Genomic DNA, 19,096 nt, shown 5'->3' with positions numbered 1-19,096 from the left:
AGAAACTTGAGGAGAGAATGTCTCTTAGAGGAGAGAGGGGAGGAGACCCCAACCCAGGACAGCAGCGTAAGGAACTGGATGTGGCCACAAGCAAATCATTTAACTCTTTGTTACTCTGGGGCGCTGGAGACAAATATGGTTTAGCAGTCAGATTTCAGTTTTTCTCTCCTGCATTCAAAACCCCTTTCCGTGACCCCCAGCCTTTCAGAAAGGCTGACAGAGGGACTGGTCAGAGCCCCGTTGTCAGGCCAAGTTGAGGACTGATCTACCAACAGCTGCTAGCAGGGCTTTTTGAAGCTTTTCCATGTGTCTACATGGAAGAAATATGTAGAAGTATATGGGCCAAGTGTTAGGTTTATACAAATAATCAAGGGGAACTACAGATACCTTTAGCTAACGCACCTGCTAATTAGTAAGCCTGATCCTGCATACCTCCTGTGTGAGGAGGGCCACGGCAGAGTGGGACAACAAAGACCAGCTCGGCCTTTCCCACATGGCCCATTTTCTGAAGAGGACCCAGCCCTGGTTCCATTGCATGACTGGGACCAGAGCAAGGGGAGCCTCGTGGTGGTGCCGGGAGAGACGGGGAGGCACATGAAATCTGGAGAAAGAGCAGCCAAGTAGATGACTCAGGCAAAGATGTGAAAGCAGCTCATCCATTATGAGGCACACCAAGAGACAGGGTACCCTGGAAGGGGTACAGCTGGGAAATCTGATACAGTTCGTGCTGGGGTTAATGCAGGTCATGCTGGACACTCCCATCAGGATGATCATTTTAAAACACAAATACGGTCATGTCCTCTGCTGAAAATCCTTTAATGGGTTTCCAGGACCCACTAATAAAGTCCAAACTCAGTGCCCTTCACGTCTTGGTCCCACTGAACCCCCATTCCCTTCCTTCCTTCCTTCTAGAGCCAGTAGCTCTAGGACTAACGGCCAACCTGCCACTCCTTCAAAAGACAGCTCCCTATGCTGGATCCTCTGAAATGCTTTCCATTCCCAGTTCCCTTGGTCAAAGTCTACTCAGGCTTCAAGGCCTAATTTTTTTTTAATCTTTTTTTTTTTTTTTAATTCACATTCTAGCAAATTGACATACAGTTCAATATTGGTTCAAGAGTCAAGTTCAAAAAAAAAAAAAAAGTCGAGTTCAGTGGCTCATCATTTACAACATAATACCCAGTGCCCATCACAACAAGTGCCCTCCTTAACATCCATCACCCATCTGGCCCACCTTCCCACCTCACTCCAGCAACCCTATTCATTATCGTTAGCAGTCTCTCATGATTTGTTTCCCTTTCTCTTTCCTCCCCTCCCAAATGTTCATCCATTTTGTTTCTTAAATTTCACATATAAGTGAAATCCCATGATACTCGTCTTTCTCTGATTGACTTATTTCACTTAGCAAAATACACTCTAGCTTGGTCCATATTGTTGCAAATGGCAAGATTTCATTCTTTTTGATGGCTGAGTAATATTCCATTACACACACACACACACAAATACATATACACACACGCATCCCCACACACAATTTCTTTATCCATTCACTAGTCAAGGGACTTTTGGCCTCTCTCCATAGTTTGGCAATTGTCGATAATGCTGCTATAAACACCATGTACTCCTTTGAATATGTATTTCTGTATCCTTTGGATAAATACCTACTAGTACCATTGCTGGATCATAGGGTAGCTCTAGTTTTAGATTTTGGGGGAACTTCCATGCTGTTTTCCAGAGTGGCTGCACCAGTTTGCATTCCACCAACAGTGCACCAGGGTTCCCCTTTCTCTGCATCCTCACCAACACCTGTTGTCTCCTGTGTTGTTAATTTTAGTCAAGGCCTAGTTTTAATGCCACCTCCTCTCTGAAGCCTTCCCTAACCTTGGTTACAACTAATGGCTCCCTCCTCTGGGCTTCCACCATCACAATAGCTAACATTACTTGAGTGCTCGCTAGGACTCAGGTACCATGCCCAGGGCTTTACGCACATTATCTGATTTAATCTTCTCAGCCACCCTAGAAGGTTTTATCAGCTCTACTTTATGGAAGAGGGGATTTGGCACAGTGAAGGTAAGGAACCTGCTGCTCCTCAAGAAGCCTGGATTCAATCCTGAGCAAGCCAACTCTAGGACCTGCACTCTTCGTCCTCTGCTGTCACCGCCTGCATTGCTGTGCATCCCTAACAGGCCACCCTCCTACATTCCTGTTCAGTGATGACACCCCTGTCCATCTGGTCACCCAAGCCAGATGCCTGCCTCCCTCCCCTACCATCTCAACACCAAGGTCACTGTGTTGCTGAGAAAAGGGCAGTGACTCACCCCGCTGCACCCTCTGAGACTCAGCTCTGGCATCACTCCAAAGTCCTGCTCCCTCTGACTTAAGTACCCATCCTTGGGCTCCAATCTAAGGCCTTGTCCAATCCATCATGTGTTTGGGTATCACTTCTTTATTGTCTTTATGAGGACTTAGATCAGGGGGGAAGAATACATCTTCCAGGTAAACAGTGGCTACCTGGATATTTTATTTTTTATTTTATGGCCCTATTCTGAGTGTGTCAAACTCAAGGGGAAATCTAATTAATCACAAAGTCCTGTCAATTCCATCTCCCAAAACAGCTCTTGAGTCCATCCACTTCTTCCCATTGCTACTATCATCCCTGTAACCTGTTCCCCATCTCCTGCTGGTTTACAACCACCTTCTAAGTGGCCCACAGCATCCAGCAGCTCCCCTCTAGTCTATCTTCACCAGGATGCTTATTCTAAAACACACACCTGATCTGGTCACTCTTCTGCTTGAAACTCTGCAGTAGCTCCCCAAAGTCCTTCCAACAAAATTGAAATTCTTTCACATGGCTTATAAGACCCGTCCTCCACTGCTCCTCCTACCACACCACTTTCTCAACAGTGCTCGCCATCCACCCCCCAGCCCAAGGCTGTATGCTCCGTTCATACTGAGCATCAGGCCAGGTGCTCCCACAGCTCCTGGCTTTGACACACCTGTCCCCCGAGCCAGTCACCCGCCTCAGCTTTATCTGGCTGGTATCTGCTCATACCTCAGGTTTGGTGTGGACATTCCTCCCTGCCAACCTTCCTTTACTTTGAAGTTGGGTTAGATGTTTTTCATGTGTCTCCACTGCTTCTGTGCGAACCCCTACTATATACTCTACTCACTTATCAGTAGACTGGTAGCTCTTTTACTTGTTAAGGTAGACTGGATTGCTATGCCCAATTCTTCAATCTGTCCCGTGGTGCAATGACAAATCCATACCCTCTGTCCTGTTTCCATCGTCTCCCACTAGGGTAGACAGTATTTTCCTACCCCACTGATGTTGGGCTTGGCCATGTGGTGTGCTTGCCAGCAGAGAACCAGCAACCATGATGTGAACAGAGGCTTTGAATATGCTGCAGAGTTTAGTACGGCCCCTGGTGTCTCCACCGTCTGCCCTGACAACGGTACGCGCAGGATGAGAGATGTGTGAAGACGACCTGAATCGATCTCTCGATCTGTACCTGAGGCAAAGGGCATCCTACCCTCAACCCCACCCCCTCCCACTGGAGCTCACCCATGAACAAGAAAACAATGTTTTTTTCTTTTAAGCCACTAAGAATTTGTCAATGCAGTATCACCAGAGCAGAAACCTCACTGATTTACACCTGTCCACATTCCTCACTGGATTGCAGACTCTCCGTAGGCAAGAAAGAACTATAACCCGAGCACCCAGCACAGGCCTTATCACAACGTGGCTGCTCAATAAATATTTGTCAATCGGATATATGGCTGAATGAATGCATGTTCATGTTGTTGACATGTCTGTCTCCCTAGCTGGCCTGGGAATTCCTCAAGGCCAAGAATGGCATCTGATTTCTCTCAATAACACCTCGCCATCTCATTTCCCACATTGGGTTCTTGGTAAATATTCAATAAATATTTGTTGAAACGAAATCAATTGAATTTTGTGGGCTGGTGTGGGACGGAGTCCTTAATTTATGACATTGTTTCCATGGGAGAATGCATTCTGAGTGCCAAACAAACTTGCAAATGAACTTTTGGAACCTCACCCGTTCATTGGTTCAGGATTGCCAGTTTTGTGGAAATCCATAACTGAACACATGTGCTGTGCTTTGCAATATGGGAGAAACTGAGAAACTGCTTCCAAACCCAAGATACTCAGCCTGCAAAAATTCACTTTCCACCCACACAGACAAATTCAGCACAGGTTGGATTTGAGGTTCCAACAATAAAATACTAGACTTTTCAGAGCTCATTGTTTATCTAATTGCTTTTTATCTGCTTATACTAGATGCCTATTCTTAACACCCGATCAAAAGGAAGTTAAGATAGTTTTCTTGCCCACCCCCCGCTCTCAACAAATCCATTTTCTAGACACATATGCAAGAAAGCTCAACCTTCTCAAAAGAGAAAATAAATTATTTTTCTAAATAAATCTGTGACATTTAAAATAAACACAGTGGGATGCTCTACAGTTATAAGAAAACATCCCCTTTAGAATTCCTAATTTTGAATGGTACTGGGAACTCAATATGAGTCACAGATCTGACGCTTAGTTTTATTTTGTCTTAGGCCAGAATGAAGCCAGCTTGAAACTAAGTGATCTGATGTGGCTGGGAAGGGCCATCAGTCTAGAATGTTCTGTATTACTGGATGCACAAGTCTCAACCCATCACTGGTAGAGTTTCTCAATCACTCCATCTACTTCATTCACTTAACATATATTTTCTGAGCACCTATTATGTGTCAGGCACTGTTCTAGACTATGGGGGTATAGTAGTGAACAAGACAGACAAGGTCCCAATATTCACAGAACCTACATTTTAACAAAAGAGGCAGAGAAATAAGATCAGTTCAGACAGCAGTGGGGCCATGGTGAGAATAAAACAGCAAGGTGATTATAAGTGAGGCGAGGCCACTTCAGCTTCAGTAATTAGGAAAAGAGCCAGTGATGGAAAGATCTGGAGAAGAGTATTCTAGACTAAGGAAACAACAAGTGCAAAGTGCCCAAGGCGGGAACAAGTCTGGCATATTCCTAAGTCAGAAAGAAAGCCCAGTGTGGTGAAGTGGAGTGAACAGAGGAGAGAGAGGCATGAGAGGCACAGAAGGGTTAGGTGATGGACACAGGTCCTGCAGTCAGAGAGACCAGATTCTAAGAGAGAAAGCCAATGCAGGTTTTAAACTGGGGAATGACATGACCTGGTTTAGATTTTTAAAAGCATCCTTCCTGTTGGAAAGTACTGAGACAGGGGGAGGGAGGGAGGAAGCATGAGTAGTAGTTGTGTAGAAGGCTGGAACTCCTAGCCAGTCACCAAGAAATGCCCTGGTGTCTTCAGCCTCTTCTCTGATCATTCCTCTTAACTTCGTGTGCTCACGGAACCAGCCTCTCCCCTGGGGACACAGTTTCCTTGAAGCCAGCTCAGGGGCTGGCTGCTTCCTCTCACTCATTGTGAGTGTCCTGCTTGCATCTTGCTGCCTTTTCTGGATGCTTCTTCTTTCCTCCCCCTTTCCAAGCCTGCTGCCCAATGCGCCCCAGCCTGGAAGCTCAGGCAGTCAGGCCATCTGCCCACACCACCCAGAGCCCAGCTTGTTGCAACCATCTACAGACCCCTCCCACCCCCACAAATTCCTTCCTCCTCTGGACTACTTTGCTCCTCACTCCAACACCGTTTCCACAGTTGGTCTTGGTGACTGCAATTTCCAAACAGACGACTGATCTCACACTCTGCTACCTCAGTTCCTTGACTCTCTCTACCAACAATCTTGTCTTCCATTCTATTTCAGGTACACGATCATACCCTAGACCTTGTCATCACCAATAGCATAACCCCCTCCACGACCTCCCTACAGCCCAGCTACTATCCTGTTCTAGTTCCCCAGCTCCAACGAGTCTTAAATCCAACCACAACCCCCTGTGCACAGATCCTGTCACCTGTTCCTATCCCTCACTCCCCTCCTTAGAGTTCGCTTCCAGCTGAGAGCCCAGGGGCCACTACTTTAAGTACCAATATCCATGTCAATACCATTGTCCAGGGGCACCTGGGTGGCTCAGTCAGTTAAGTGTCTGAATCTTGATTTCGGCTCAGATCACGATCTCAGGGTCCTGGGATTGAGCCCCACGTCTAGTTCCCTACTCAGCAGGGAGTCTGCTTGTCTCCCTCTCCTTCTGCTCATTCTGTCTCTCAGATAAATAAATCTTTAAAAAAAAAAATGCCATCATCTATCCCTTGGATACACCTTCAGTTCCCAGGCCCCTGTCGCCTTCTTGACAGATTTCCTGCAAAGCCCTACCTTGCTAAATCTAGCTCTCCCCAAGTCTGTCACTACACCAGCAGCACTGAACACAGCCTTCGAAGAGCAAAACCACACTGACTGCTCTCACTTCAAAAGCAAGACCACTGTCCTCAACTGGGCCCTCCTGCTGTTAAGCGATCATTCTATATTTCCCATCTCTGTTCTCTCTCCAACTCTATTTCCTATCGTCTCTCTCCCTGTCCTCCCTTCAAACCTCTGGCACTTCCTCCCCCACCTCACTCTCACTGGTCCACAGTCACTGAAAATAATGTAAGCAACACCAAATGACACTGCACATGCTTCCACCCCCTCCCCTGCCCGGGAACCCATGTTCTGTACCTTCCCTCCCATGACCAAGGATGACCTGCCCCCTCATGCCTGAGGCTTGCCTCCCTACACATATGCTAGATCGTATTTTCTTTCATCTTCTGAGACCCGACACTGTGCAACCACCCCTGCACTTTCTTGCACCATCAGTTTCTCCTTTACTGGAACTTCCCCAATAGCCCCAAAGCACAGTGTTCTTTCATGCATCTTAAAAACAACAAGACCCTGGGGCGCCCGTGTGGCTCAGCGGTTTAGCCTCACCTTCCCCCCAGGGCCTGATCCTGGAGACCTGGGATCGAGTCCTACATCGGGCTCCCTGCATGGAGCCTGCTTCTCCCTCTGCCTATGTCTCTGCCTCTCATGAATAAATAAATAAAGTTTAAAAAAAAAAACAAACAAGACCCTCTGGATTTTACTTTCTCCTCCAGCATCTGCTCCATTTTTCTGTTTCCCTCAGCAAAGCTCCTCTAAAGAGTTTGTCTCTGCTCTGTCCTCTCATTAGTTTCTCTTGCAGCTTTAGCACCACTTGCCACAAACAGCCCCTGTCATGGTCAATCATTACCTGCTAAGCCCAGTGGCTCAGTTCTCTTGCCCAACCTCTCAGCACCATCTGGCTCGGTGGACTGCTCCCTTTCTTCCCTTGGAGTCCTGGAAACCAACTTCTCAGTCTTTCCTCTTCCCTTTCTGGCTGTCCCCTCCCAATTTTTGTTTCCTCATCATCCCCCCTCCATCCCTAACCACGGTACCACCTCGGTGCTCAGCTCCCCAACTACTTGTCCCCTACATAGCCTCTCTCATCTGGTCTTAGGGCTTCTTGACATCCCATCTAAACACGCCTGAGCCCCAAATTCATCTCACCAGCCGGGACACACTGCCTGTGAACTCTAGACCCGTGTTTGCCAACACAGTAGCCACTAGCTCTGCGTGGCTAATTTATCCCCAGCCACTGCCGAATTCACCCCTGCTCGGGGCTCTGCAAATAGGGGAGCTCTGCAAATAGGGGAGCCTACCTAACTGAAAGGGGTGGGAAAGAGGATGCCTAGTGGGTACCCTTCCCGATGAAACGCTGTCGATGATCAGTTAATTTCTTAAACTCTAGACTTGGGCAAGAGACGAGAAGAAAGCATTCCTACCCAATTACGATTATTCATGAGAATCCTCCTGGCCCTGCTTCCTTTGTCTGCCTGTGATTCCAAGGGAAACAGCCCCGCGAGGAAGCGCAGGGAAAGGCAAGGGCAAGTGTGCGTCTTGCCACATCTCAGCTTTCTGATTCACCCCGTGAATTCCTAGTTGATTCCAGCCCCACGTTCTTAGTCTATCTCCTGAACCTCTTGCTTGTACTGGAGTCTCGCCCTCTCCCTTCACTGCCCTGGGCTACCTTGCCCAGGGGCTCCCCAGTTCTCTTCCCCGCCCTCTTTTCTTTCCCCCAACTGCCCCTCGTTCAGCCTTCAGCTTCTCTGCACCTGCTCTGCTCCTCCTCATCCCTTTTCACCTTTAAAAACTGAAAGCACCAAACTGACAGACACTGTTATGGGTTTGTTTTTGTTTTTTTTTCCCTCCTCCTGCCTGAGCTGCAGCTCAGGCGCTCTCCTCCTCGTTCTGTAGCGGAGCCGAGTACTGGGTTGCCATGGCAACAGCGGATCCAACCAGGCTGGTCCCAGCAACGCTCAAGGAAGCCTGCTCCGAGCCTGGATGGGTCTGAACATCATCACTCAAGACCAGGCTGGAGGCTGGACACCAGGCCCCGGCCTCGCCGCGCATCAGGAGACAGCAGCGTCCAGAATAAGGCCCCCACTGAGCCCACCGGGTGCATGACATTACGAGGATTCAGCCGAAAATTTTCAAACATCCCTATTCTTTTATTTCCTCTGAGGGGGAAAATCTTTTACCTCTCTCTCTCTCTGTGTTTCTCTCTCTGGAGTCTTGGAGAACTCAGTAGAAAGTAAAAGCAGAGCTCTGGCCTCTCCTTTAAGTGGCCCACCCACCTGGCTCCCACCCCTGGGGGGCTGGACCACCCTGCATGATCGGGGCCCAAGGAGTTCCCCCCATTTGCACAACTGGGAACATCCTGAGAATTAATTAGCATCACCCCATGATATTTCAGGCAAAGAGCTCATCAGTGCCCCCAGGTCATTGAAAACGGATTGTCAAAGTAGGGCAACAAGTGTTCGGCCGCTTGACACTTTTTTTTTCTTCTCTCTCCAAAATGTGAGTTGGTGAGAAAGAATCAGGAAATACCTTTGTAGCGAATGGCACCAACCACAGTGAGGGTCTGCTACCTTCAAACACTCCATACAGGATTGATGTTTACTGCAGTTTGCAACACGAATTCTCCTCACCTAAAAATAAAGACGGCAGTGGTTCAGATGGAATTATAAGCAACACCAGAAAAACTACAACACCTTATCTGATAAAGGGCCACAGGGAGCATATTTATCAACTTGGACTGGGACGGGCTCTGTAATGACACTGGGCGGCAGTTCTCAGAGTTCTGGGGGTGAAGTCGCTTCTCAGCATCCCCTGGGGAAGCCTCTGAGAGTACAGATTCCCAGGTACCCTGCGGCCCCCCACAGCAGAGGCTCCTGCCTGGTAGGGCTGGGATCCAGCCCAGAAATGAGGAGAATCCCACAGCCCTGCCAGGGTAACTCCATCACTTCAGCTCCTGGCTTGCTTGCTCACATTCCCTCCACTGGAGTTGAGAGTAGAAGAAATGGGGAGTATTCAAATCATTGCCTGCCCCTAGAGCTGCCTCTTCCAGTTGCCAGGAAATAGCAACCCACAGAGCAGGTGCCTGTGCTGGGGAGACCCAGGTATCTGAGACAGCCAGTCGGGGCCTGGAAGCAGGGTGGCAGGAGGCAGAGAGGACCTCAGTGTCACACGGCGCATTTTCTGCAGGCAAAAATCCCACAGCAGGTAGTAAGGAAACTTGCGGAACTCATTAAGCCAGGAAGTTGTACACGCTAGAAGGTATAAGTAACTTCTTTAAAAGGTTAGAGACACAGAGATTTCTAGGAAGGGTTGCTGAGAAAAATAGGCTATGCTGAGGAGCACTCTTCAATTCTAAGTTGACTTCATGGAAAATAAACCCACCCATTCCTCACAGTCCTCAATGTTGCTGAACGATGTGGGGCACACCACCAGCCTGAGCCAGAATTCACCAGAATGTGGATATTTCCTCATAGCTCACACAACATCCTTTTAATTCTGGGAGGATTTTCATAAATATGTAATCTATCTAACCTTGTTTTCTTATCTGTGAAATGGTGACAGTGCTGTTGACTATTAATACTGTCTGGCACATACTAAGCGCTCAATAAATGTTAGCTATTGCTATTGTGTGAGGAACAGGCTCCACGATCCAACAGACGTGTGAAACCTTACACAGAAAAGGCAAATAGGTTTCCTTAGAACAAGGCTTTTGAGAGCCTTTGAATATGCTAAGCATCACGATACTCCAGGAAGTAGTCAATAGCATCTCCTCCTAGGGCCACTTTTGCTCAGAGCACTTAGTGGAATATGAGTCTCTAGAACATTCTATGAGAACCATTATATGGTGTACTTAAACACACAAACAACATAACTCCATGTAAAAGAGAGAACAATATAAGTACTTACGTTGGACCTGCTTCTCTAACTTAATAACACATTATAGTGACTATCCCACAGCAATGCATAAATCTTCATACAGTTATTTTTAACGGCCACATATTCTATAGACATACCAGGGCATATTAGTTTGGCTGTTACTATCTCCCCAAGAGTCTAGGAAAGAACCTTCCTTAGGTTTCGCCTCTCCAGGGATTATACTGGCTCAGCCAGAAGCTTACTAATAGGATCCCCAGCACTAAACCTAAGTGAAGAATGTAGGTATAACCTGCTTTGATGCCCAGTCAAAAATTCTCCCTAGGACTTCAGACTTTGAATGACCAGAGGCTAAGCGCTCTTTACCTCCCAGAAAGTGAGGACCTGTCAGCTATCCGTGGCTCTCACGGTGGTTCTCAGCTTGAGTTCTGAGGAAAGTAGTAATGAGAATTTATGAGCTATTTGCAATGTTTCAAAAAGCTGAGTGGAAAAACATGCTTGGATCAAGCAAGACTTCAAGAGTCTCCACTTTGGGCTGGAATTTTATCAGCTCTGTGTGATAGCACAGTCCGTTCTCTGGCTGGCAGTTTTCAGATGCCCTTGATAAATAAAGCCTGGGAATGGGAATAGCTACTTAATCCATGCAGTTTGTGGAACAGACAAAAATCTTTCAAAGTGGAAAGCCCAGGGAATAAATAGAATGAAAAGTGTTGAGCAGGGAAACAAGTTGCTGGGGAAGATTCCGTATGGCAAAGAAGTGGTTTACCAACATAGATCAGGTCCACTGCCCATCCCACTGTGGTCATCTTGACAAAGCCAGCTGTTCAATGGGCAAAGGGCAATATGGCCTTCCTAGGAATTCTGGAGACTACAAAGTGCCTGCGTACCTACCTGGTGACTATAACAGCACGTGTAGCTTGATATTATTGCTATTCCCCTTAGAACGAGAGACAAAAGAATGGAAAGTAGGAGTGGACCAAGGGCAGCTGGTCTTTTCTTTTCTTTATTCATGAGAGACAGAGAGAGGCAGAGACATAGAGAGAGAAGCAGGCTCCCTCTGGGGAGCCCGATGTGGGATCACACCCTGAGCCAAAAGCAGATGCTCAATCACTGAGCCACCCCAAGGACAGCTGTTATTCCATTATATAATTCTGTAAGTCTCAATTATCTCCTTTATACTTTGTATGTTCCAGTGGCCATGAGTCTAAATTACCAAGCCAGAAGTGGCTGCTATTTTCCCAAGTTTGGGATCTGATCTTGTTTTCATGGGCTTTAAGGTCAGGCCAGAATTGAAGTCCCAGCCTTGACAGGGCCTAACCTGTGTGTGTGTGTGTGTGTGTGTGTACACCCTTGAGTGAGTTATTTAACTCCTCCAAGTCTTTGGCTCTTCATATATAAAACAAGGGCAATTTTATCTCATTAAATTATTAACACACTTCATCACCATGGTTTTTATATGTGTGTGTGCACAGGCACAACTGTATGCATGTAGAGAGACCATATTTAGAATGGTAACTAGTATGTGGTCAATAGGGACTGACTAAAAATTAGTTTTTTTCCCTTCCTTGGTGAAAGCACTTTGTAAAAATGAAGAAAATGTAAAAAGATATTCTTTTTATTTCAGTAAGCAGAAGCAAGAAGAAAAACTAACACAGCCAGATAAATTAAGAGAGAGAGGGTGAGTGCCATATATTTCCTGGTTCATGAATGTGTATGAGATTGTGGCCTGATATTAACCCCAAATTCCAAAGCCAACCCCATTGGGTATATTCATAAATGCATCTAACCGTTCAGTGCCCACACAATAAATGTGTAAATTCGGTTACCTTGCTGATTATGCACCCATTTGCAAGCACACCCTCCTCTGGAAAACTTGGCATTGGAAATATAGCCAATAATAAAATTGTCTAAATAGGTAATATTTCTTGCTTACTTACTGACAGTAAGGTTTTTAATTCCGTGTCTGTGAGCCACTGTGGGTCTTCTCAAAGCCTGCAGCAGTGGGTAAACTCAATAGTTCAAAGTAAAAGCTTCACTACTAGATGATGACATTAATTAAGCACTTTTTATTCGTAAGTCAGAAGCAATAACTAGTATTTTTACCTACCTCTTTCCCAGCTGTTAGATAGATGTAGATATTCTTCTTGGGATGGGGAACCAGTTTGTAGAAAATAGGCGTTTCTTCTTTAATTTCATAGATAACCTCTGGACAATTTGAAGTCAAATTCTCACCAAGAATAACCTATATTTTTTTCAAAAAGAGAAATATGATTTCTATTAAATATGTCGAATAGTGGGGTGGTGAGACAAGCTTAATTCTAAGACCACGTGCCCTTGTACTCATTACATATATTGGCTGAGCGCCATGTTCCTTAAGAGTCTCCTGACTCAGTCTTCCACGAGGCTGGTAAAAACGAGCACAGCCACACACACACCCCCCAAAGTCACCCTTCAGTGCGGGGTAAGTGTCCTCACATGTGTAAACTCGAAGGCCACAATTCCCTACCACATCTAGCTTTACAAGAAGCTACAAGTGACAGCTTCATTAACACTGTGCCAAGTGATCTTAAAACTTAAAGGAAGTCAGCTTGACATAGATTTGCACAGATTACTCTGATTCTCCTACAATACTCTACATACTTAGGCATTTTAAAATAACCAGGACAACTTAACAGGCCCAAAGAGGTAGGTATATGTTTATATATAAAATATAAGTGTGGCTTTGAAATTGGACAAACCTGATTTTCACTCACCTCAGTCAATAAATATCTACTGAATAGTCCTTAGGCATCTGGTATGTTCTAGATGTTTGGAAAATGGCATTGAACAAATGGGGTGGGGGTGGGGGGTAAAATCCTACCCTCATAGAACTTGTGAATGTGTGTATGTGTGTTTGTATAGTGGAGTGGTAGCAGATGATACATAAATTATAAACTCTATGAGAAGGTGATGTAGGTCAAAATAAAGTGGGATAAAGACAGAAGGATGCTCCGTGCTCAGGGCAAGTCGCTTTGAGAGGTGGTATTTAGGTAGATACTTGCAGGAGACGATGACTTGGATCATTTAGATGTCTGGGTGACACAGGCTCTTGGACAAGCAACCCACCGGTACTGAGGTAGCCAGTGTGATTTGAACAAAACAAGTGAGGCAGAGAGGCAACAGGGATATAACATAGGTTCTTGTCTGCCTATTGTAAAGACCTCACTCTTATTCCAAGGTGAGAGACATGGAGTCACTGCAGGGTTTGAGCAGAGTAGTGACCTGGTTAAGGAGCAGGTTGGAAGCACAAGTATGGATACGTATCAGGAGACCATTACCATAGCCCTAGAGAAACAGGGTGGTAGCTTGAGCTCAGGTGTGCATCCTGGCTCTATCCTTTGAGTAAGCTGTGCTACTTTGAACCAGTAACTTACTTAACCTTCCTGGGCCTCAACTTCCTTATCTATAAAATGGGGCTAATGATGCCTTTCTTATATATAACTGTTAAGGATCAAAGGAGAATTATGAAAAATGCTTAGCTTGTAATAAATATACAGTAGATAATAATGTTATTAGATTATAAGCTCCTTTTGAGTAGAGGCCATGCCTTAATTGTCTTTATACCATCCCCTTGCCCATTGCAATACTTTCAAATTCAAAGGTCTTCAATATTTCATCAGTTTGAACACATCCATCTAGAATACCCATATCTGTTTCTCTACCACTGAGGACAGCAATTACATTGGGCACATGGTTGTAAAAGCAAAATTGGCACCTGAGAGACTCTTTTCAAAGTCTACATTCATGCATCTACTGAGCAACAGCAAGCCTGTATCACATATCCTGATGGCAATTACATATTTGCTATTTTATAAAAGACCCCTTATTATTTTGGTACATGGGGCCTCCTCCTGCATGTGACCCCACTCCCAGGACCTGGGCCTGAGTCTGGCTTTGCCTTGCAGGGGTGACTTCCCTCCATCATCTGCTCTGGGTCAAGTCCATTTGGGATTTGGTACAACTCGCACCTCACTAGGAGCCCATGAACTGCCACTAAATTCAGTAGCAGCTCTGTAAGAGTCAACCCCAGTAACTAAAATAGGACTTTCAAAGAAGGACTAGAATCAGTTTCTAAGGGTGGTGGAAAAGGTCTGTGTCACAAGTCTTTTAAAAATGACAATAACTGCACCGTTCAGTACGGTAGCCACCAGCCACATATGGCTATTTAAATTTAAATTTAATTAAATTTAAAGTGTAGAACTTCCGTTAGACTAGCCACATCTCAAGTGCTCACTAGCCACATCTGGGTAGTGACTACCATACTGAAAGTACAGATACAGAACCTTTCCTTCATCGTGGAAAGTTCTATCGGACAACACTGGCCTACCAAAAACTATGAACAAAGGGAAACATCACGCAGACACCGCCCAAGTGTGGACTTGCCAGGTTCTTGTCTTCCCATCTCTAATTCATAGTCCTTCTTAATCAACTCAGATACAAACAATTGATCAGGTTCTAGAAGTGGTCATAGAGAAGAGAGGAAACAGGGAGCCATTAAAAAAAACTTTTGATAAAAATATTCTCAAGTGCAGCTCAAGAGAAGACAGGCTGCTGTCCGGGAAGAATTCATCACGCCAAAGGCATCATTGGGCTGAACCACCCGTGAAGCGTTCTTGCGGATAAAACCAAACCTGAATCTAATCAAGCCTTTAGTGTGAACTTCCATTTAGCATTAGGAAACAAAAAAGGAAGGAAGCAGCTGAATGATAGATACCACAAGAAAACAGCCAAATTCACACTGTGGGACATTCAACAAGACAACAGACTTCATTTCCCCAGTCAGTCAATGGCTGTGGATAAAGGATGGGAGGTGGCTGCTCCAGACTGAGAGAGACATGAGAGACACACAGAGAGAGGCAGGGACACAGGCAGAGAGAGAAGCAGGCTCCCTCCAGGGAGCCTGATGCCGGGAGCCTTGATCCCAGGACCCCAGGATCACCTGAGCCCAAGGCAGACACTCAACCACTGAGCCACCCAGGCGCCCCTGTACATGGAGATTTATTGCATCATGCATTATAAGCAAAAGATTGCAACGACCTAAATGCCCAACCATAGGGAGCTGATTAAATATGGTATAAACAGTATGGTACCATGTAGCCATAAAAATAATTAGGAAGCTCTTTGTGTATACGTTGAAAACATTACATATATAGCTATACATATTACATAAACATATTTATATACACATACAGCATGTGTAATATGTTGTATATTTGATTAAATGGGGAAAGACTACCTTCCCTCTTTTGCTCGCAGACATATTTATGTCTGGGAAGATACCCAAGAAACCCATATCCCTGGTGCCCCACAGGTCAGGAACGTGTGACTTTCACTGTATATCCTCTTGGTTCGTTTGAGTTTTGAACAATGTCAGTGTATTATCTGAGAAAAATATGATTTACATTCAAAAAGTGAGAGTGAGCGGGCCAAATTGTTCTTTTTGCTAGACTCTACAGAGAAACAGTCACTATAACCCTGAGGATCGGACAACAGCAACGTCTCATTTCCATCACAGGGGCTCAAACGTGGAGGGATCGGGGTCTCTGTGGTCATGGTCCTCACCTCTCTCAGGTGACTCCAGGACAGAGAGACATGACTTTCTTTCCCCTTTAGATTTCTATTGATGTCACCTCCTCTGCCTCTGATTCCCCCAGCCCATCTCTGAGGCATCAAAACAATACTTGGATCTTCTAACTGCAAAATTTGTGTCAACGTCAACACAGAGAAGCCAGCCAGCAGGACCGGAGCACGGGAAATGTTCCTTCCTCAGCTCAGTTTATTTAGCTGGGCAGCTTTGGAGAAAGAACGCAATGCGTGAAGCGATGCAGGAAGTAACAGTGAGTCACAGAAACCCAAAATGGGTTGAGTTTTGTATAGAAGAAACTCATCCAATTCACACACACTCCTTGGGCATGATGTGGATTTTTAGCTCTTGTTTCCAGAATATCCCTTTAATATCGAACTAATCCGAAGTCAACCTTAGCCTCTGCCATGCATGTTCTCATTTACCCCCTTCATCCTTCGATTCTCAGGCATCACCTCCTCTGAGCAGCTTTCCCTGGTTGCCTTTCTACCTCAACCCACTGTCATTGTTACCCATCAGTCTGTTTCCTCCTCTGGACCTTTCCTACTGTCTGAAATGGCTTTACTGCTGATTAATTCAGTTATGTATCTTCTGTCTTTTTCTTCCTATCACGAGAGCAAGGGGGTTGCCTGTTTTATTCATTTTTGTATCCTCAGCACCCAGAATAGTGTCTGACACATAAAAGGTAACCCAATAAATATTTATTAAATGAAAAACAATTCTATTAGCATTCAAGATTTTATAGGGCTCTTCAGATTTTTCCAGCTGAAGCCTGTGTAGAAAACAAATTTTCCCCAGTGGAGAATTTCAGTTTGTGTCAACATATTGTTTCTGTTGACATCTCCTAAAGTCTCATGGTAGGCTATTAACTAGCCTTGGGATTTTTGTTGCATACAAAAACCTCCCAACTCCAGTCCTGAAATGTGCAGTGTGTGAGACTTCCACACCAGACAGTTACATTACAAGTTCAACACCACCCACAGAAAAGATAGTCTGGTGAGGAAGATGGTAGGGGAGGGGAGGAGGAAAATTAAAAGATTATTCTTTTTTTTTTTTTTTGCTTTACTATTACCATGACATGGAAAAGCCATGGGTATTCAAGAAAGTTAAGATATATACTCCAAATTTCTTTCCTTACACCTCAACTCTGTGGGGCTAACCAGTTAAAGGGCAACCAAGCCAATCTTCTTCTTTTAATAAATAGTTTCTTTAAAATGTTGTGAAGGGGACATAAACCATGCACACACGAGAAAGGAAGGTAATTAACCAACAGTATTTAAAGTGCTTCAGTTGTTAGTAGTAAAGGTGAAATATCAAGATGAAGGCAAACTCCTCTTTTATTTCTAATTTACTTATTTCAGTGTAAAGTAGTAAGAGAAGAGTACAGCTTGAACCACAAGTTCTGGGCTGTGGATTACAAGGCAATAATAGTTCTAAACTGGGGAGTCCCTGCAAACTCACAAACTAAAAAGAATGAGATGGAGGTGAACTTGAACGAGCCTCACAGGATACCCTATACAGCCAGTCACAAGTTTTGACACTGCCTGCTGTTTTGACTTTTTGGCCTGTTACCTCAGCTCAGCCATCCCCACCACCCCAACCTTCCAGTCCCAGGTCCTGTCCTAGGTTCTGCTCGGCTTCCTTTCCCTTACTTGAACATTCCATGGGAATAAAAATAGAGCTTGTCTTTATAAAATATTTCGTTATTTTTGTTAGGTCTTTTTTTCATTTGAAAACTTCCAAACCAGAATCAAGGCACACTTCAGGTGTCACACGCTTTACAAATTTCTGTGAGAATACAGAAGAACTTTCTGGAACTGGTCTGAATTTTGCTCCACGGTCTGGATAAATGAAATCCACCTGGAGGATTAGAGTTTTGAGGGCCACTTGGCTAGCCAGTCGCGACTCTAAGCAGCGAGAGCAGTGCTTCTCTGCTGGACACAGGGAGGGGACATGCAGGATGGGGCTTCTGTACCCTGAAACCTACTTCAGTCCTAGGGATGTTGGAGGAACCCAACACTGCGAGAGCCATTCCAAAAATCAACTTGAACACAGATCTCCTACCTTTGCTCTCAAAGAGCCCATGGGGGAAAAGCTGAAGTCCCACAGGAGGTTCAGAGGCTCCCATGAGCTACTTGCAGCCCTGGGAGGAGGAGGCTCTGCTGCCTTCCTCTAATACAGAAGTATGCACTGTGCTGGGCTGCCAGATGCTGTCCCCAAATAGGAACAAACTAAAACCACAGAAGCCAGAGCCCCTTCTCACAAAACCTCAAATACTTGCATCTTGGTATTAACCCAGACACTCCAATATTTGAAAGAAAATGTAAAAACACAGAACAAAAACAGTCCCACACATCCTACCAAGCTCTGCACACTGCATGTTAATTGTCAGTGCAGTTTGGTTGGGGGACAGGTTGCTTTAGTCCCAATCACCTTGAGCAAGTTACCTCATCTCTGCGAGCCTCGGGTTTTTTTCATTTTTCAAGTAGGGATGGTAACACTATTTGCCTCACGAGGATGAAGCGAGCTGACCCATGCAGACACTGGTTCTAATGCCTGGCACAGAAGTCAGAGCTCAGAAATGTTAGCTATTACTATGCCTCGGCTGCTGCCTCTTCTTTTATGCTTACAGGAAAGGTTAATGGGCATGCATAAAGTCACAAATTTCAAATTTCATGCATATTCCATTATTACTTATTTTAACACCTGGAAAAGCTCAAAATATTCAATCGTGCCCTTGAAATGAGGACAATTTTCTATATGCGACAGTCAGCTCAAAGGAATCCAAAGCCCACCATAGGCTGTGCCACCGTCTGGACAAACATTCGGCGTTTGTCTATAAGACCGGGTGCGCACTCTGCAGCGTGCAGGCTTGCAACACGTGACATGTGCGTCCCCAAAAGCTGACTTCAGCGTGGCCATCCTCGCTCAGCTGATCTCACAGGAGACGCTGACAACTGAGAAAGTACAGCATGCAATCTTGTTCAGAAGGGAAGTAAAATGAGGAAATAGCAGGCCGGGGAGGGGGTTGGTGGGAGAGTGACGACACAAAACCCATCTCACAGCCATTAGGATCACACTTCACAAAGTTAAAGAGGAAGGATACACTGTTAAAAGGACCCTTTCAAGTTCTGAATTCCTTCCATTTTTCTAAAATCTTACAAAGGGACCTAGGAATAAAGGCAGGAGAAAGAGGGCAGCGAAGGCATTCGCACATTGCCAAGTCTTTTCGGTTTTCCACTTCTCCCGGCAAAATTTTACCTT

At 45.3% G+C, this 19,096-nt stretch overlaps 1 protein-coding gene across 1 annotated transcript in view; it reads right to left on the bottom strand.

Annotated features, from left to right (window-relative positions):
* Positions 1-19,096, bottom strand: part of PLXNC1 (plexin C1) — a 137,563-nt gene that overhangs the window by 94,270 nt on the left and 24,197 nt on the right. Inside the window, exons 3-4 of the mRNA XM_072771589.1 lie at positions 12,317-12,451; positions 8,866-8,966 (exon numbers count right to left, since the gene is read on the bottom strand). Coding sequence (XP_072627690.1) covers positions 8,866-8,966; positions 12,317-12,451 — 236 coding nt within the window. The remainder of the gene's footprint in view (positions 1-8,865; positions 8,967-12,316; positions 12,452-19,096) is intronic.

Source organism: Canis lupus, chromosome 13 (genome assembly GCF_048164855.1).
Source record: "Canis lupus baileyi chromosome 13, mCanLup2.hap1, whole genome shotgun sequence".
NCBI lineage: Eukaryota > Metazoa > Chordata > Mammalia > Carnivora > Canidae > Canis > Canis lupus.
This window is presented reverse-complemented; position numbering and strand designations above follow the sequence as displayed.